The sequence below is a fragment of the Pagrus major genome, chromosome 10, assembly GCF_040436345.1.
Source record: "Pagrus major chromosome 10, Pma_NU_1.0".
NCBI lineage: Eukaryota > Metazoa > Chordata > Actinopteri > Spariformes > Sparidae > Pagrus > Pagrus major.
In genome coordinates, this window is record NC_133224.1 from 21,643,293 (window position 1) to 21,663,545 (window position 20,253).

Consider the following 20,253-nt stretch of genomic DNA (forward strand, 5'->3'; position numbering starts at 1 on the left):
ACTAAAAGGATTAAAGTACTGTAAATAATGTTAACCAGTACTAGAAATTGTTTCATTTAACATTAAGTAAACCAATGTCGAAGACAAAAGCAGCATCTTCTAATTCTGCAACCCAGTCGTCAAACATGAAATAAGGACTGAAACTGGAGATTTGCAAACATGGTTTATTAATTAGCATGTTTTAAGTACTGACATTGCACATAATCCCCTCCAAAGAAAAGCACACACAAATAAGTAAAACAAAAAAATAAAGTTTCCCTTTCATCAATCTATCCTCCACTGAGGATACGAAGGGAGTCGTATGTTTTCAGGACTGATTGAGGTGGTAACAGAACTAAACTGACTCCCATAATGCACCACCAACCTCACACCTGCTTGGTTTTCCCTCTTCAACCAAATTAAAAAGTCAAATAAAAATCAAGGCTGGTTCCTCTATAAACTACTTGATGTGTCCCATCTAGGCAATTAAAGAAAAATAGATTTTAAAGGGAGGCTGGAATAACTGGGCTACCAAGCAGATTGTCCATTCTTTCCCATTTTTCTTCATAAAGATGTATTTTCAATTTCTAAATACACACCCACCACCCACCTGCATCCCCTTCTCTCCCAACTCATCCCTCTACTAAACAGGACAACACAAGACAAGATGAGAGGGGAGGGGGCGTGAGGCATGACAGTGAGACGGGGTGGGGGTTAGAGAATGGGGGAGTGCAGGGAGGGGAGAGCAGTGCATGTGTTCTGAATAGGTCCAGTCCTCCAACCCTAGGACCTATGAAAACAAAGAAAAGGAAAATAAAAATACGCAAGACAGACACAGGGATTGAGAGACGAAGACAGTAAAGTGTGTGTTTAAATCTAATGTTTAGATTTTCTGTGTCAAGGCTCCATGATCCTACAGTTTGAGCTTTCACTCAAAAATAACTCCCTGAATTAAACAGAAAACTTGGTCCAAACATAAGTGGACAAGTCCTTAAAGACTCCTAGCCATCTATTTAATGCCATCATTCCATCTGAAATCCACTTAGAGGAAAACCTCGCTAAACAACCTGTTAGTGTCCATCATGTTGCCCTCTGTGAAAAATAGGCAATGTGGCACCTGTAGCACGAGAAGAGCAACCCTACACCCTCAAGTCTCCCACCCCGCCTGACCCAGACCTGACCACTTCAGTGTGGGATCCCCACCTCATGCCAAGGGTCGTGTGACTGTCCTCTCACTAACGTCACTCTGTTGGTGCTGGGACTGTTGTGGCAGCTGCCTCCTGCAGGGAGGGGACAGTTCAGACATTTGTGTCAACACAACAAACACCAGTGATCATGCAAAATCAGATAGAAAATGGCTGTTTTAGCACCTACCTCAGATGATTCGGGTGTTTTAGGAGGGGTTTTGGGGGAGGCCTTTGGTGATTTTGATGTGGATTTAAGGTCGGATGGTTTTGAGGTCTGAGGGGGTGTTCCAGGCTCTGATGCAGACTTCTCTGTATCGTTCTGTAACATGTGTAAGAAAAAACATTTGTTGATATTCTGCTCTTACTCATCTTAAGTTGTATTCAGGAAAAGCTCCAGGTTGAGCCCATGATGCAGTTTATCAACCACAAAAGATACCCGCACTCACTTTTGAGGTAGAGGACTCCGAGTTCCTTTGCCTGCGGCGTCTAGACTGGCGCCGTTGTTTCTGACCCTCGGCTGTTTCTCCGTTGGTCTGAGGGCCCTCAGAGCCCTCTGCCTGCGTCCCCTCGCCTTGCTCCTGGCTCCTTTCTGGAGCAGCCTGCTGGTCGTTTTCAGCCTGATCAGGAGGTGGGCGAGGGCGGAACGGTCTGTCAAAGGAAAGAGGCATTACTAAATCAGCTCTGCATTTGTGTAATTCAGAGGCAGAAAAATTTCATGTCACCTTCGGTATGGGCGCCAGAATCTGCGCTGTGTCGGTCGCTGCGTTTGGTCATTCTCGTCTACTTCATTCTTTACCTCTACATCCTCACCCTGACAGAAACCAATCAGACAACATCTCAGACTAGTCTATCGCAGAACAGTTCTAAATGAAGATAAACTTCATCCCATCATGTTTGAGACCTTCTTACAACATTAAAACACCATCCTTTTTTCCGCTTACATCTTGTCCCTCCTGTCGAGGTCTGCGTGGCCTACGGCGGCGCTGCTGAGGTCTTATTCCACCGTTCTCCCCTGATCCCTCGCCCTCGACAGAGGGGCCTTGGCCATCAGCTGGTTTAGCCTGGTCACCAGGCTGAGGGCTGCGGGGGAAGAACCGTCGACGGAAGCGGCGTTTGTTGGGTGCGTAGCGGCTGCCCTTGACTGGAACACCTCCTGGACCGGTTACATTGGCTGCTTCTGAGCCCTGTGGTACACCAAAGAAAGGTGGGAATAGGAAATGCGAATTCAGCAGACTTAAAATGCCATTTTGAAATGACTCCCTGAAACTTACCTTGGCTGCTTCAATTACATCAAACTCTACGACCTCTCCGTCTCCCACACTGCGGAGGAATTTCCTAGGGTTGTTCTTCTTGATGGCAGTCTAAGGGGACAGGATTAACGTGAAATAAAACTTCAATCAGCTCATAAAAGCATTAGATTAGACAAATGCTCTTTGCCTTACCTGATGAACAAACACGTCTTCTTTGGTATCATTCCTGTGAGAAATAAAACCTGATTAGCAAACTTGGCCCATGGGGCTTTGAATCTAATTACCTAATTAGACTTTCAAGGATAAATTCACAAAATACATCTCCTCATATCTCAGATTGAAAGTCACGTGATGTTTTGTAATCCACAAAACATTTCTGGAGCGTCACAGCAAAACAAGTGTTGCAGCACAGATTTATAACAAGTTCCCATCTACTTCAGTTGTTTAGTTGAATGCTGCAATGTTTTTTGTGCTGTGAGGCTCCAGCAATGTTTTGTGGACTATGAGACTTCACCTGACTGTCCATCAGCATGAGTGTGAGAAGTTAATGACTGAATTTTTATTTTGGGGGTAAACCCTTTAAAAGAGTTCATATTATGCTTTTTGCCTATCCTTTATTTCGTTATGTAGCATTTGAGCAAGCGAAGAAAGCCAAAAAGGTTCACGCCAAAGGGAGTTACTCTCTCCTACAGAAAACACTGCTCCTGACTCCTGTCGAGCCTTTACTTCTGTAACTTGTGTGTCACCATATAAAAGGCGTTATATAAATTCATATTTATAATAAAATATATACACTCCAGTCAGTCAGCAGACACACTACTGCTGTAGCTGGGTTATTTTAAATCACACTACCTTACTCGGCATTAACCACCCTACTCTGCCTCTGGGTAGCTACATCCTGCCGTTAAGTAATGCGCATTTGCAACTCTCACCAAAGATTGAACAGAGGGGAGATATCTCACTCCATAGCCAAAACGGAGCGTTCAAGACACCGTGTGAAAAGGGGTGCTGCAGCAACCCACCACATGACAAAAGTAATGTGTTTTTTGAAAATTAAAGTATGTAAACCTATTCTACCAGGACCCCCAAATAAAAGTATTAAACTGAAAATTGGCATAATATGACCTCTTTAAGCACAAAAAAGGCGCTAAAATTGAATTGATACAAGTAAAGAAAACATTACCTGTTTATGAAGCCATATCCATTTCGCACATTGAACCACTTCACTGTGCCTTGGACCAGGGTGGCTACGATGACAGGTAGCACACGATTAAATGTGGATCACATTATACACAGCCTGTCAATGAACATACTGAGCTATACCGTTATCGCGCTTGTAGCAATGGCGGCCTCGTTTACAAGAAAATGGGAGCTGCGTGTCAATCATTAACAGTAAGACTTTGAAACCAGGTCAGCGCTATAAGTCACGAGGAAGGGCTCCTAAACAAGGCTTCTTATAAAAAACATACAGAAAACCACTACGTGTAGCTCATTAGCTTAAGAGCTGCTCGGTTTCCTGCGAAAACCACCTGAGCAGATTTTAATTGGCGCGTGAGCTTCTCTCAACACAACGAGCTGCACCTGTGGAGGGCGCGCGCGCGCACGTCCCGGTGGGAGCGCGCGGTAGCTGATAAAGGGGGAATTTAGGTCATGTGTTCCCACTGTTAACACACTACACACTATTAATGTGGCTTCATCTGTTTTAGCACAGGCGAACAAAAAAGGAAGCCCTTAAACTGGAGAAATGTGGGGAAATATAACAACTAGTCATGTTCCGGTGACTTTATTTTTGCTTTGAATTAAACTATTTAATTATTCTGCCTATGAAGCACCTTTTTATTTCACAGTACAAGTTTGACTTCGCTCGTGTAAATAATTGCCTCCCGCAAAGCTAATGTGTAAAACTCAGGACACGTGTTGCTCCCAAAAAAAACAAAAAAAAACACACAGCAGTGATTGACTGACAGTTATCTGCTGATTTAGCTCAAGTTGTAACTTCCATAGTTGCCACAGAAGATGACGGAAAACACAATTTAACACATTGATAAGAGTTGATTTTCATATCTGTGTGATAACATCCTAAACTTTATGCGTCAACAACAGTGTTTATTCCGCTCATATCCATAACACGCACGTTTAATTTAAACTAGATATCATTTAGTATACATATAGATCATGCTAAAGCTTCCCGAGGAGCTGTAAACAAAAGTTTGAAGCATTATCTCCTTGGAAAACCCACCTATGACTTTCCTCTCAGGCTGTGGCTTTTCCTCCACAGGTGCCGATGGTGGAGCGCTCTGCGCGTCGGCGTCGGTCATGCTCGCAGTCGGATTACTACAGTTCCTCTCCGGAGTCCCCTCCCTCCTCATCTACCCCAAACTTTTGTTCTTCGTCGACTTCTTCTTCTTTGAGGTTTTGTAGCAGTTGGCGCCCTTGGCGTTGCATTACTGCCTCCCTCTGGTGACAGTCCTCCTCCATGTCCACGAAGTCCTGCAGGCTGATCAGGACAATGGACAACCTTAACCTTAAAGGTTAAGGCATCTGTTTGCCACAGCCTTTCATTGAAGCAATTTCAAGGCTTTGAGCTGCGCTGTGACTTTTATTTTCTAGTCTTGTCTCTTTTAAACCTATTCTGTTTTAGCTTACTTTCCTTTTTCTTAACTTGTTAAATGTTTTGTTTCTTGATGTCTTCCTACTTGTTTTTAATGTATTTCAAATGCAATTTTTAATGTCTTTTAATGTAATTTTTATGCTCCCGTGAAGCACTTTGAGTCGCCTTGTGTCTGAATTGTCCTATACAAATAAACTTGCCTTGCCAGTACGACATAAAAGTCCTGCATTCAGAAGTGTACTTATGTAAAAGTATTTACTATTTTTTAGAAAAAATGCTCTTAAAGTATCAAAAGTAAAAGTACTTGCTCGCCGGTTACTGATCCAATTATCATATGTTAGATTATTAGCTTATTAAAGGGGCACTATGGAGTTTTGGAGAAGAAATTCAAACTCAGAATTTCAATATTTACAATATTAATGAGGTAATTACACAAACGATTGATTTTAAAGATTGGAACCTACAAGTGAGTCAAATCCCTGTGTCCTCTGAAGGCACATATTACTCTCAATGAACCTGTGGAAGATAGCAAAAAAAAAAAAAAGCATGTTGGATCAGGTTTTACATGAATAATATTGCATGTAGCTACAGTAATCCTACCTTAAGAAATGTAGTACATACACATACTAAGATATTCAGTCTTGACAACAAACTATTTATTTAGTTTGTTTAGGCATACAATAATCAGTCATTGAAGATCTTTCTCTTATGATTAAAATTTCTTCCCCAGAACAACATAGTGCACCTTTAATATTTTTGTATGCATACGTAGCCTGCTGTTGTGTGGTGATACTGATGATGGAAACTTTAAACTGGGTAGAAATCAATCAGATGATGGGGATAATCAAGATTTTTGTAACCTATATAAAGGGCTAACCTATCCTCTGTGAGAAAAAGTGTTGAAATTGTACAAAGTAATCTGTTTATTGTGTTACATTGCTGAGTAATTACAGGCATATTAACATGTATCTAATTCCCTTGCCTCAGTCCTGCTGCTCTGCACTGAAAGAATAGTTCATCCTAAAATGAAACTTCCATATTGGGTTTAATTGCTGGATGAGCTGTCTGGATTATTATGCACCCTTTTAACTTTTGAGGACTGTTATTATGCTCCGAGGGTACCTTGCTGTGGGTTTTGTTGGTTCTATATGAATTTCAGCGAAGTCTCGTTTGACACAGGAAGGAGAAAGAAATAAGCAAATGTTCATTTCTGGGTTATCTTAACTACGCCTTTAACTACAGCCCTCAGCACATAGGTCATAGGACTCCAGTTTCACAGCACTAAATTTAACCAAGCAGCTCTAAGAAGTGCCAACTTCAACGAAAGCATTCGCTGTGCTCAGAAGCCATGGGTCTCTGAACTGCGAAAAGGCTCTAATTAGAAGTGTAATTATTAGTAGCAGAGGGAATTACAGCCAACAGAGGAGCACACTGGCAGGATGGCAGCACTGGCACCGTGGATTAATAAAGATACAGGGTAAATTCTGGAAGAGATACTTGGACTGAATAAACAAAAGTTTATTAAACTTTTGTTTTGTGAATGGAAAGTCCTGTGTACACCCTGATCTATACCTTATACTGTTATTCCATAGCTTGTGGATGAGAAATATTTCATCTTTAATATGCAAGTAAAGGAGTCTGTATGTAGAAGACATCTGGAATATGGAAGCAAAACTCAGCTGGTCATTCCTGTTGAGAAACAAACTAATATAAATGAATGAGAATATTGAAGTGTTGAAAAGATATATCATAAAATATATTTAATGAAGTATACAATAGTGGTTATATGTGCAATTTAAAGCTTTTTCGTCAGTTGTTTTGGATTATTGAATATATTCATGACATTAAAGAAATCTGTGTAAAACAAACAAACAAACAACTAAACAAACAAACAAATAAAAAAGTTACCTGTTATTATGTAGCCTGCAGGAAGAAAGTAAGTCCAAACGAGCCGAGTTGTCCATGCTGCACTAGAATGAAATGCTACGCATGCGCAGAACCTACCAAATTGCCGAGGTTTGTTTCATGGGCATTGGGATGAAAGCAGCATCAAGTCACATGAAGTTATAGTCACGAGAAGACCGGAAAAGTTGCATCATCACTTTCAAAGTAAAAGTGTGTTGGATAATTATGTCACTGATGGTAAAGACACAATAGTCTGAGCTTTTTCTTTTATTACATTTTTACATTTTTACATTTTATACAGTTTGTGAAAAAGAAGTTAATGTATACAACATAAACATAATAATGCATTATTATATCAAAACAACATGAGTAAAAGCTTTCTGGCAATATAATGCAATTTTGATGTGCACCTGATAGTGGCAGCTCCCTGTTATCCTCTTCAAAACCTACATCATGTCACATCACACACTTCATTAGAGCGTGACTAATATAATGGCATAGTCGATACTATTATCCAATTCATGCTCATTACAGTTCTCTTATATGTTGGCCATTAATGAACAAGAAACCTTTGCACAGATGTGACAAACATATGTAAAGATATGTAGTTTTAGAAGTGTCCCCATCACATGATTTGAATACAGCGACATCACACTGCAGTTACATTGTACTTACATATTATGAATACAATGCAACATTTATGTTCAAGAATACACTGTAAGCATTGTATTGTCGACATCTACACTTTACAGCACAATCTAACAGCCTGCTGACTTTTTACAAGCTTACATCAGGTGATGACACCTGCCTTCTCCATGACAACTGCGCAAATCTCATCCTCTGGTGAAAACCATGAGATGCAGTTGAAAGCTCTGGAAGCTAATAAAGTGCACCTTGAGCTCTTATAATTATAATAATACTTGTATGACTGTGCAATCACAAGTGTCTTCTACAAGTGAGGGGGTTTTATTGTGATAGTTCCGCGGGGAAGTGGTGCGTTTAGGTGTTCGAATGTTCTGTCGGTGTCGAGGCGCTGGATGAGGGAGCGACAGAGAAGGTGGAGTGCAGCCTACAGACGGCACAGACATAGCGGGGTTCAGGGCTCTGGTTCTTCTCGGCCCGGCGGCTGACTCTGACGGTCGTGTACCTCTGTGCGAGGTAACCTGCAACCTGCATCACGCACCAGAAGGAGAAGAGAGGCGAGAGGAAACGACGGGAATGAGAGAGGAGTAGAAAGACACAGCTGGTAGCTACAGAGAGAAAAAAAGGGAGCGACGTCGCAAACGAGCCACCGAGGAGGAGGAGACAGACCCGGGCCAGACGACCCGTTAGCGCGGATAAAGGGGGGAGGAAATAACGGGAGAGAGGCTGAAATATAGCAGAATCGAGGAGAGACGTTATCACTAGGGTAAGTTCCTTATCAAAACATCCAATAGACGGGGCGTGTTTGCGCCTGAGCAGACGAGTTATCCTATGCACATGTCTGTCTGGAGCTGTATTATGATATATCCCTTTAAACGCCACCATGAAGTCATAACAGCGGTGTGTTTTAGCAGAGGCGCCACCAGCAGCCCCGGCTAGCTGTCACTGCTTCATTCTCACTTGTTAGCTAAAAATGGAAGAAAAGAAATACCCCACGACTCCTTTTCGTTGCTTTAAGTTCACAAATCCTGCCGTGCGTGTCTGAATTTGACATCAAGCCCGACTTTTTTTTTATTGCGTTCACACGTCCGCCACCGGCTGCAAGCAAACTCCGCACACAACACGAATAAACTCCCTCCTGTAAACTTCTCACTGCTGCTGCTGCTGCTGCTGCTGCACGCCGTAGCCATCACGAGTATTAGCTTAGTCATTACTGTACACAAGCGGGCCAGAATTCAATCAATGTCCACGTCTTTGGGCGTGTTTGGCGGCCAGCACAGGGGCGAGTTGACGACATGACACACATCAGTGTCGCGACAGGCTCGACCGCAGTGACGGCTGTCGTGCCGCCGTGTGGAGTTCAATGTCTTTATCGGAAGGGGCCTCGGCCCGAGCGCAGCCAGCGCGTTACCGACGGCGGGCCGTGGTGGGTACGCTGTGTACGCACTAGGCCGCAGTCAGCCTCTTTCTGTTCAACACTGCGGACAGACTGCACGGTGCCACACTCTGCCCCCGGGGCGCGACTCACCCCGGCGTGTCACCCTCAGTGGTTAAGGTTAATGGTGGGTTCACAACATTGAGGGGGGTGTTTGGTGAAGCGAGTCACGCCTACTTGAAATTTGATTTATGGGTCATTAGTGCGGATTAGCAGTCCGAGTCTCACGTTTACCCGGTTAACAGCCGCCCTGAATGAGAGGTAAAGCCGCTGACTTCGGTCTTTCACTTGCTTTTCATTCATTTTCGTGTATTTTTGTATACTGTAAGTTTGTTGCTAAAGTTTGTGTCGTTAGCTGTCGGGTTATAGATGTACTCGTGGCAGGCTGCACCGCCGGGACATGACGGTTACTATTAAAAAAAAACAAGTTTGGTGAGCTAATGACTCCACCTATAACTTTATGTTGTGGTAATGTTAATTACACTTCTGTACAGTTGGACTGGTTTGGCTAACAGGTGCCATGTTTCTGTTACTTTATTTAGCCCTGACTGATCTGCTGCTGCTGATTTCCTCCTCAGCCTCAGCTTTTTAATTGGTCTCACCAGCCAGCTCTCACATTAGCAGCTTGTTCTGAAGAGATACTGAAGATAGGCTCTCCATCTTTCTTCGTGGACTTATCTACGACCAGAGTTGTGAAAACGAGCTAAAAGTCACACTTCCTTAACCTCTTTAACCCAAACAAGCACATCTCAAAGTCACAGACATGTATTTTGAATTATTGTCCAAATCCCAAGGAGACCAAACAACCATACATTATGCTAAACGGTAGGTACATTTGTATAAATGAGGCAAAAGAATCTCAGACGTTTTATTTCATGTAATAGTGAAGTTATCATCACTATCATTTCATTTCCTTTCATTAATGCAAAGTAACTAGTAACTAAATGTAGTGGAGTAAAAAGTACAGTATTTGCCTCCAAATTGTTGTGGAGTAGAAGTATAAAGTGCAAGTACCCCAAAGTATAGTATATATATCCAGTGTGTGTACCACAATAAAGTTGGGTCGCACCTGAAAGTAAGTACTTATAACAGCCCAGGTAAACACCAGTGAATAGTTCAAGAAGATAATGTTTAAAGCAAATATTAAAATACGTTTTACAATGTTTGTTTTGTGGCCGTTCAATCAATATTTTAATCTAAATTGGTGGTTTGTGATAAGGTGTCAATGAAAGAAGTCATAAAGTGGGAATATGAAATCCAAGCAAGTAAAGGCTGTGTCTGGGTACTGAATCCTAAATTCGTTTTTGATGCAGGAAGCCTGGTCAGATCTGTAGCGTTGTTTACTTATCCTTAAGATTTAGTCTTTTAAATCACAGTTTTATACATTTTATACTGTATTAAGTTTAGGCAAAAGTCTTGTGTAGGCAAAAGTCTCAGTTTCTGAGTGCTACACCACTGTCGTAAATACAAATCCAAGGTCTGTAACAGTTTGTCAGATGTAATGTAGGTGCTAAATCCAAACAAAACTCATTACACCATAACAATGTTATGTGTTGAAAGCTTGTATGTTGAAGTAAACATGTATGTGACGCTGTGATCCTACCCTCTCACTGAAGTTACATAGTGCAGAAACAAGTGATGGCTGTGACAGAGACACCATTCACCCTGTTACAAGACACTGTACCATCAGAATGTTAGTTTGAGTTACATATTGTTGCATTAAATCAATACATTTTCTAGCTCAAATGCTAACTGTGCTTTTCCTGAATCAATTATGAATGCGTATGAATGTCTGCATCCTCTGTGTTTTCACTTCCACAGCAGGTATGGCAGATGCAGAGCTGGACTTCCAGACAGGTGATGCCGGGGCGTCCGCCACCTACCCCATGCAGTGCTCTGCCCTGCGCAAAAACGGCTTCGTGGTGCTGAAAGGCCGACCCTGCAAGATCGTTGAGATGTCCACCTCCAAGACTGGCAAGCACGGCCACGCTAAGGTCAGCGATTCCTGAAACGGCACAGGTTTTTTCAAGCTACTGACGCGAAATGACATCTTTGCAGGGGTTTACTGCGTGACTCAGACAAATAAATGTGAAATATTTTTGTTTTTTCAAATATGGACTCACGTCACCTGTTATTTTTGGAATAAACACAAGGTCACAGTCGCTCATATTGATGCACATTATTGGACGCTTTCTGTCTGTACAAGAACAATGTGTCCCTGTTGGGTTACAGCGTCCACCTCTTAAATCTTATGATACACTTGGTGTATTTATTGATAGCTAATTATAGTAGGTAACTCAAAGCTGATTGTTCATCCTGTGTGTATGTGTGTGTGTTGCGCTTGTGCAGGTCCACCTGGTTGGTATCGACATCTTCTCTGGTAAGAAGTATGAAGATATCTGTCCTTCCACCCACAACATGGACGTCCCCAACATCAAGAGAATGGATTACCAGGTGAGACTGCCGGAGGACTGACAAGGTCTTGGCTGCTGCAACAGCAGCTTGTTACCAACTGTTAATAAAAATGTTTTACTTGCTGTTGAAATGTAGCAGAAAACCAGGGCTGTCTCCTCTGAGTAATTTTTAGTTGATGAGTTAATTTCCGGGGAGTGAATAGTCACGTCTCAGCTATCACAGAAATACTCACAAATATGCTTTGGTCTTAATTAGTCACAAGATATTAAAGACATAATCTCCATGGCTGCTGGGGGACAATTAGCGGTTGTATGATAATTTGAAAAAGCACTGTGATTATTAGTAAATTAAGAGTTTCTTTGTGAGACAAAAGAAAGAAAGAGAAGTAGATAATATTCTAGATCAAGAGCAATATCAATATTCAAGAGCTGCAAGAGCATTGATGAATTGAGAATCTGTCATGAGCTAATGTATGTCATGACAGCTAGACAGTAGGGCTGCGACTGACGATTATATTCACGCGTAATCGTTTAGTTGATGAAATGTCTAAAAAAGTGCTCAAAAGTGACATCTTCAAATTGCTGATTTTTCCAACAGTCGAAAAGCCAAAACTCTTCACTAACTATAAGTAAACGACAAAGAAAAGCACCAAATCCTCAAATTAAAGAAGCTGGAACCAGCAAATGTTTGACATTTTTGCTTAAAAAATGACAGAGACGATTAATCGTTTACCAAAATAGTTGATTAATTTCTTTTGATAGACTAATCGATTAAAGACTGTTAGTTGAAGCTCTACTGTACAGCTGCTATAATTAACATTTTCATGTAAACACTGGCTTAAATGACTGATATTGGTGTCGTTTCCAGACGTTGGTGCCTGTTTTTAGTAATAATGCTCCAATAAATGCTCTCCATTTCAGAGTTGCCAGCTTTTCCACAAAACTTTGCAACTTTTTAGCCTCTCTTACAACTTTCTTTCTAAAATAACAGCGACTAGTTCGACTTGTTCAGATAATCAGGGAAACGGCGATAAAATTAAAGAGTAAAAAAATAGCTAATAATCAGTTAATACAGGTTTAACTACCTTTGAACATAATCACATCTCAAACTCCTGTAATTTATAGCAAATGATACCTGTGAATGCTATAGTTTAAAATTGTCTAAGTAGGCCTGCTTCCACTAGATAACACTGAAGAGACTGAAAACCTGATATGCTACTAAGAACGGATTGCTAACATCACTGATAAAAACCGGTTTGATTTACAGTAGAGCGCGGCCCATTGTAAAACAAATAGTGTAGAATTTCCTGTTGAGGTGAAACCACACAGTCTCATAAACTTGCGTCATTCAGATTAAAGGCTGAAAGCAACAGAAAGAGGAAAAAGGATTTTAAAAAAACACTGTGTCTACTCACTCTTTGCTGTCCTGTCCCCTCTCCCAGCTGATCGGGATCACAGATGGCTACCTGTCCCTGCTCCAGGACAGCGGGGAGGTGAGAGAGGACCTGAAGATTCCTGAGGGAGACTTGGGCAAAGAGATAGAGAGCAAGCACGACGCCGGAGAGGAGATCCTGGTCAGTAATGCCACCTCATCGTACTCTCAGCTCTTCTGTACAAACAAGGCGGGATGGACGTTTAACAGTGTATTTACTGCTTTGCATGTTTAGTGTAGAAAGTTATGGAGAAAGGTAGCTTTAGTCTAACAGATGAGACGGGAAGAAGTCACAATAAAACACCACTTCTCTTACAAAGATCACACTCCAGGTCAACTTTTCTTTTACTGCAGTAAACCAGAATACAGGTCCTCCTCTCTGAAGTGTTTTATGGTGACAGGTTGTACAGTACGGTGCAGCGTAAAGGGTACATTTATGTAAAATAAAGGGCCATTTTTTATTATTAAGACAAAGGAAATCTCAAAGTAGGTAATAATTGATATTGACTAATGCAAAAAAAAAATTTCAGATGATTCTGCTGATTACACTCCAGATAAATCTATTTTATTGTCTATAAAATGTCAGAAAATAGTGTAAAATATCCTCCCCAGGACAAGTAGATGTCTTTAAATGTCATGTTTTCTCAGGCCAAAACCCAGTTTAATATATTTATAGAGAATTTTCTACCATTTTTGCATGAAACACCACTTAAACAATTAATGGATTATCAAAATAGTTCCAGATTATTTGTCTGTCAATCAACAAATTGATCAGTCGACATATTGTTGCGGCTCTACTCGTGTGTAAGATCTGTCTGTTACAAATTGTTGCTGTGTTGTGACAAAAGAGGAAGCTTGCACAAACGTAACCTTGAAGGGCTTTTATGTGGTTTAAACTGAAAACTTTTCATTAATGTGGAAATCAGTAACATCAGTAGTATCAGGACATAAACACAGAAGTTGCTGTTGGACAGGAAACCAAGACTTCAGCTTTAATTCAGTTCTGAGCAGCATCCCTGAAGCGATCACCTGAAAGAAAGAAGAACCGGTCTTGTACTGATCTTCTCTGTTCGCCTCTCTTTCAGATCACCGTTCTAAATGCAATGGATGAGGAAGCTGCAATTGGCATCAAAGCCCTGGGTAAATAAGCCACTGCAGGTAAATACAGAGCTCCAGCTGTGTCGACATGCAGCTGTCCTTTCACGCCTGACCCAAGCCTGCCTGAAGAGGAGTGTGTGTGAGTGTGTGTGTGCGCGCGCGCGCGCGCGAGTGTGTGTGTTTGGTTGTTACACCACAAGTCGCCAGCATGTGCCATGCCAGTGCAAGTGTGTGTGATTTCATGTACATGTACAGTTTATTGTTCATCAGTGGACCAAGGGGAAGGCAACTCCAGCGAAGAAGATCCAGTGTCTGGGTTTGATGTTTAGAATCAGTGTCCGAAATTAACTTTTTGACTCACCGGCCAAGTTGATTGGTAGATGGAAAAATCCACCGGGCAAAATGTTTATATATATATTGGGTATGATGAGTATTTAATTATTACAAAATGCTGCAGTAAAACAACTTCAAAGTTATCACAGCAAAAGAGTACGGTTGAGTCTCTGGTTTGATTTCTATAGAATTTTAAAAATCGAAAGGGGTGACACATGTCATTAAAGGAAAAAAAGGAGTGTTTTAAACAACCTTCAAGGCCATTGGAGTAGTGATTTCTGTTTTAACGGGGTTCACCTGAATGCACCACGAAGTCCCTGTTTCTGTCATGATACCTAAACGCTGTAGAGTCACGGCATAGTTTTTTTTTTACCTGCCAAGGAGGCGGCTAGCCTTACAAGATCTACTCACCAACAGAAAATCTACCTGCATTTGGCGCTTGCTGGATGTTAATTTCGGACCCTGTTTAGATTTTACTTTAGGTGTTATTGAAACAAAAGATGGCATTTAAAATGTTGTTACAATTATGCATAAACACTTTACTGGAAAGTTTCATGTTTTTCCTTATTTTACCATTTTTTTGTGTATATATTTGTTCAAACTGGACTGAAATTTAAAGACTCCTAATTGACGAACTGTAACTAATTTGACGTAGCCTGTATGGAGTGTGCCACTGCGGATTTGCCTACCCCTTAATGTACTTTTTTTTGTTTCATGTTAACACTATTATGAGCATGTGTACCATTTTTAAGTAGCACTATCAGATACAAATGAAAGCTTACGGTTCATAATGTATTTTTGCTTCCTGTATCGACTTCTCTAAGAAGCAGCCTGTAGCATTGTTGTATTTGTTGGGTCAAACTGTTATATGCACTTTTTCCTTAGCAGAATGTGGGCTGTAAAAGCGTCCGCACAAAAATATGTTTAAAAACTGTTGTTCGTGCAATGTTTCCTCTGCAGAAGATAGTTAAAACACTGTCTCATTAAAATATATTTCTCTTGCGTTCATTTTTTTCCTTCAGCATCTTCCCTCTCTGACTTTTCTTTCCTCTTTCTTCTCATTCCTCCCTCCTTGTAATTGTGTTTCAGGGGCAAACGAGATGCACTGGACCTGGGGAGAAGGAGGGGATATTGCCTCGTCAATGCTATTCTCCCTGTTTTCTTTCTTTTAGTCTTCGTTTTTCATACTCTCTCTCCCTCACTCTGTTTTCTGACCCTCCTTTGGGTTCAATTAGAAAAGAACTTTAATAATTGGAAATGTCAAACAGTAAACAAACATTCTCTATGTACATGCACACAATAAAGCCACATCTGAGCACCGGACGAACGGGTGTAAGACATAAAAAAGGTCATAGAAGAAGGTCTCTCACTGAGGACTGAGAAGGTGTACAGATACTCAGTAGCTACCTACCATCAGGGGAAAGAAAGGTGGTGAAAATGTCACAACTGTTTTGTTTTTTATATATGTTCCCGTTTTCTGAAGGGCTTCAACTCTAAATCTGCATTGTTCTGTTTACGTTTATCACCTGAAACTTGTCTATTAAACAAAGGTTACCAACATGGCACACCGAGGTTCAGTTTCTTGTTGTCTCGAGGGTTTAAAAGTGTCTAAAGGAAACAAAACCCTGCTTTAAGAACACATAATTTCTCATCTGTTCAAAAGTCCTTCAGCTAAACCTCGATTTTATTTAAAAACCCTTTGCAGAGGCCCTCAGAGCGGGCCTTCACGTGCAGGTTGTGGCAGTTTGGTATCCTTACTTTGTGTTCATACAGAAAGTACAAACTGTGCAGAATGTCTCCAAAAAGAAACAATAAAGATGACAAACTGTTTGATGTTTGCTTATGGTTTTATTTAGTAACATAAAAGCTTTAAAAATAGCAGACACTTAAATTTCAGTTAACACTGAAAATCCTTAATTTTGTTGCAGTGATTAACCGATGTGTTTCATCACAGTGTGTGTGTGTGTTAACTCAGCGGAATCCAGTTGTTTTGATCCAAATCGTGCTGAAGCTTTGACACTTTTAGCAAGCAGAGAGAGAGAGACACTAAACTCTCCACAGATGTCTGAATATGAATGTTAGTAAACAAAGAATAAGCTCTGGTCCGTGGGGTCTTGATTTATACAAGATATTAACATTGTGCTGCACATAAGCAACTCCAGAATGAAATTACTGTGAAGGTAAAATAATCTATTTTACAAATTAACATTTAAAAAATGTAAAAAAAAATCAGAAGCACATAAGCATCAACAAAGCTCAAACCAAGATACTATACAGGAAATAAAACAAATCACGTGACTGTTATTTTTGAAGAAGTCGATCCATTCTTCGGCCAAGCGGTAAAATCTCAGTGATGATGAAGCTGAAGGTGTCGGTGGGTTACTTGCCGTGGTGGTAGAACCTCTGGCCACTCTGGCTGTGGGGGAGGAAGCCGTGGCGAGGAGCACCCTGGGGAGAGCTCTGGAACGGGGACTAATGATGGAAACATGGGACAATGTTATGAAATGACAACTATAGGTGTTCGGTAATAAAATGATTCTCTCTGACAAAAGATCTAGAAAGCAATTTTACATTTTTTCTTTTAAACAGGAAAAGGAAGTTCATCATGAAAAGAAACATGGTGATAGTTCAGAAAGTTTAATATCAAGACAGAGTACATGAAGATCTCATAATATGATTGGATGCACTTCGAAGGATCAGCTGTAAACACAGATTAAGTTTAAATCATTTTACATTTGGAGGAGGCGCTGTTCAAACGTTCAGCATCGTTGCCCTCCAGATAGGAAAACTGTGACTCAGGCTGATGATCATGTGTACACAACCTCAAAGTGGCATGGCAACCCTGGCAGCTGCCCTGTGAGGCTGTAATGCTCATTACACGCCAGAAAACCAAAATTTTAGATGGAGGAAAAATAAGAGAGCCACTTCAGTGTGGCCTCCAGGTGGCGTCATAGGACAGGCTAGGCTGCCTTACTGCTCACTTGTCTTAACATATGCACGACCTGCGTCACAGGCTCAGTAAAGGAACAAAACACTTCCCGCCACTTTTGTGCCAGTGCAACAATGAAAATAATAAAAACGAATGATGTGTGGGGACTCACCTTTGCAGTGGGAATCTGAACAGCCATAGATGGGGTTGGCAGCAGTCCTGGAGCAGAGGGATGCATGGCTGGTGGATGCATCGGCCTTAAAGCACCCTTCAAAAACGTCAAGATGAAAAAAAATCAGGGGGGAAGTAGTGATACTTCAGCACTTAACACTGTTTAAGCGTCTTATAAAGCTTATAGATTAAGCGCATATATATCAGTAATCTGTTAAAGTGAATTTACATGTCAAATATTACTTACTGCATCAGTGAAGCCTGACTGTTGGTTGGCGTGTTCCAGCTGCTTCTGGAGAGGTATTCCAGCTCCAGGAATGTATCCTGCATGAGATAAAGAGATATTTTCAACAAAACAATAATTTACAACAAATACAGAGCCGATATTCTGAATGTTAATAGCCATTAGAATTGTCCAGCAGTGAAACCGCAGTGGGAACATGGGGACAATGACAACAGAGGAACTGACCGGGCTGGGAGGTGAAGTGACTGTGTACAGGGTAACCTGGCTGCTGGTGGGGGAGGTACTGCATGGCCTGAAATGCAGACGCACCTGTAGGAAAAGAAAGGCAACTTATTGTTTTTACAACCACTACATCCCACATTCATGATGTCCACATTAATGAGCTTCACTAATTGTCAAAATACAGCCTTAAACAGACACATGTGCTTTACCTCTGATTTGAGAGCTGCTTGCGAAACTGACAGGTACAGATGGTCCAGGGGCGTAGGTGGAGGGATGCTGGGACTGAGCCACCCCATAGGGCTCATGGACCCCCTGGCCCCCGCTGAACTGTCCGTGCTCTGCTGAGCCCGAGCTGAACCCCGGCGTCTGATAGTGACGTGCCTAAAAGAGGACAGGGAGGGAGTGTGAACACAGCAATACACAATTTTATATTTTACGATAAGAGTTCTTTGAGTGAAACGGCCCTTTACTCACTGGAATCACAGCCGCAGGGAACAGTTGTTTGCTTCGTTCTCCGAGCAGCGCACCGGGTCGACTGTGGCTGACTGGGTTGCCTGAGAGAGACAAGGAGAAGGATGGGTTCATCAATAGTAATCAGGTCAAGAGGAGAATGACACATTTCCAGACAGCCCAGATGAGGTTAAGGCGATAAAGAACACTTGAACAGTGACATACCTTGAATACTGAGGAGGTGCTGCCCTGCGTGCATGGGCAGGCTGGATTGGTAGCTGGCTGAAGTCAGTGTTGTGATATCACTAGAGAGGACGGGAGGCACAGAAATGCCACTGAATACCTAGAATACTTCAACGAATACTCTGTCATACCTTGACTTAGAAAACAAAACCATCCAGTTTACCTCTGTTCCTTTCTGCGTCTCTTCTCCTCTTCATGAAGTACTTTCTTGAGCTGTAAGAAGAGCTGGTGTTTCTCTTGTTGGAGTCCCTGTAGTTTTTCCCCCATCTTCATAACCTGAAGTTTAGATTGGGAATCATGGTGTAAGAATATTTTATTTTATTTTAACATTGTGCCATGCAGTAGACACGTTCGCATTCTTTATCACTTTTCACACCTGTTCTTTGGTTTCCTCCAGAGACATCCTCTCCTCGATTTCTTTAGTTCTCTTTCTCTCTTCTTCCTCCTTCATCTTCTGCTCCATCATTTTGTCCACCTCTTCCTCCTCTGAAAAGATGTTGTTGTTCATGTTGTTTAGTGGTAGAGAACATTCAAATCCTTCACATAAAAATAAAGATTGAACAACAAAATGTAGAAGTATTATTAGAAATAAAATCTGTTTGGATATAAAAGTGAATATACACATTCTGCAGGGCCTTCTCATTCAGAGAGTAAACTTTTTGTATAAATGTTAGAAGAGTATAGTCCACTTAATGTAAAGTAATACAAGTACAATATAAGCATTATCCTTGAAGGATTTTTGAAGACATCCATCTTCATGCAGAAACACATTTAAATATAATACTGCACTAAACTCAAAGGTTTTCTAATGGTTTGTCTACATGTCAAATGGGAGCTCGTGTCACATCTTTAGCTCTTCGGTAGTGACAGTCAGTCAGACACATACAGTGACAGCTCACCTTGTCTCTTGCGCTCCCGCTCCCTCATGATGTGTTTGTGGAGGGCTCTGGCCATCGCGTTGGACAGCTTGGGTCTCTCCAGCAGGGCGGGCATGGTGACAGGCAGTGGAGGGGCCAGCTGGTGTGGATGTACATGTTTTTAATAGTTACCGAAAATACATTCGACGCCTTTAATTGTGTATATCCCACTGTAAAAATGGATGTAACCAGCAGATATATTACAGATATAACTGGCAAAGGCCTACGCTAGCTAATAAGCTACTATTCGGCTATGTTAGCATTGTTAGCCTTTGCTGCTGTTAACTGACAATATAATTTATTAAAATACGTCGACGAGTGCGGTATACTTAAATGTAAAGATGTATGCAGCCTAATCATGCAATGCAGCAGCGACAGTTTTATTTTCAAACGTGCACGACAGCAAACATTAACCACAGCTAGCTAGCTGTTTAGCTAGCACTACGCATTTTTATGCATCTTTTTTTTTAGTTAACGTTAAATTACTGTAAGGGGGGATACAAAAATGCTTACTTTTGTTGCTTTGTGGGTCGTTTAATAAGAACCTAACCGTCTTGCGGTTTTTAATTTGACTCGACTTGACTGTTTCTGGAGAAGTTAACCAGAATAAAATCAAAACTTCTCTCCAAAGCATAAACAGACGGAGAGGTTCTCGGCCCGGGTGATAATGTTGAACTTCCGGTGCCAAAGACGACGTCCGTTTCCCCTCCGAGCTGCATTGTGGGAATTGTAGTTGATTCTGTATTTTTAAGCAAATATGTCAGATTCACCTGTCAACAGAAGCAAAACTT

The 20,253-nt window shown here is 41.3% G+C and overlaps 3 protein-coding genes across 3 annotated transcripts; 1 reads left to right on the top strand and 2 right to left on the bottom strand.

Moving 5' to 3' along the window:
• Nucleotides 1-144: 144 nt before the first annotated feature.
• On the bottom strand, nt 145-4,765 carry LOC141003598 (Y-box-binding protein 2-A-like). The gene is made up of 10 exons (XM_073474979.1): nt 4,656-4,765; nt 3,600-3,663; nt 2,609-2,642; nt 2,438-2,527; nt 2,108-2,350; nt 1,889-1,977; nt 1,613-1,814; nt 1,354-1,485; nt 1,183-1,259; nt 145-769 (listed from the first exon to the last, which is right to left on the bottom strand). Exons 1-9 carry the CDS (start codon nt 4,732-4,734, stop codon nt 1,221-1,223), a joined length of 972 nt encoding a protein of 323 aa, XP_073331080.1. The 5' UTR covers nt 4,735-4,765; the 3' UTR covers nt 145-769; nt 1,183-1,220.
• A 3,277-nt stretch (nt 4,766-8,042) lies between these two features.
• Nucleotides 8,043-16,119, top strand: LOC141003420 (eukaryotic translation initiation factor 5A-1). Its single transcript, XM_073474749.1, has 6 exons — nt 8,043-8,340; nt 10,831-11,003; nt 11,359-11,463; nt 12,866-12,997; nt 13,941-14,013; nt 15,376-16,119. Exons 2-5 carry the CDS (start codon nt 10,836-10,838, stop codon nt 14,001-14,003), a joined length of 468 nt encoding a protein of 155 aa, XP_073330850.1. The 5' UTR covers nt 8,043-8,340; nt 10,831-10,835; the 3' UTR covers nt 14,004-14,013; nt 15,376-16,119.
• gps2 (G protein pathway suppressor 2) lies at nt 16,115-20,115 on the bottom strand. The gene is made up of 11 exons (XM_073474748.1): nt 19,976-20,115; nt 19,445-19,562; nt 18,922-19,031; nt 18,709-18,821; nt 18,528-18,607; nt 18,327-18,406; nt 18,062-18,233; nt 17,856-17,939; nt 17,634-17,710; nt 17,388-17,483; nt 16,115-16,758 (listed from the first exon to the last, which is right to left on the bottom strand). The coding sequence occupies exons 2-11, from the start codon at nt 19,536-19,538 to the stop codon at nt 16,666-16,668; spliced, it is 999 nt and encodes a 332-aa protein (XP_073330849.1). The 5' UTR covers nt 19,539-19,562; nt 19,976-20,115; the 3' UTR covers nt 16,115-16,665.
• Nucleotides 20,116-20,253: the final 138 nt, after the last annotated feature.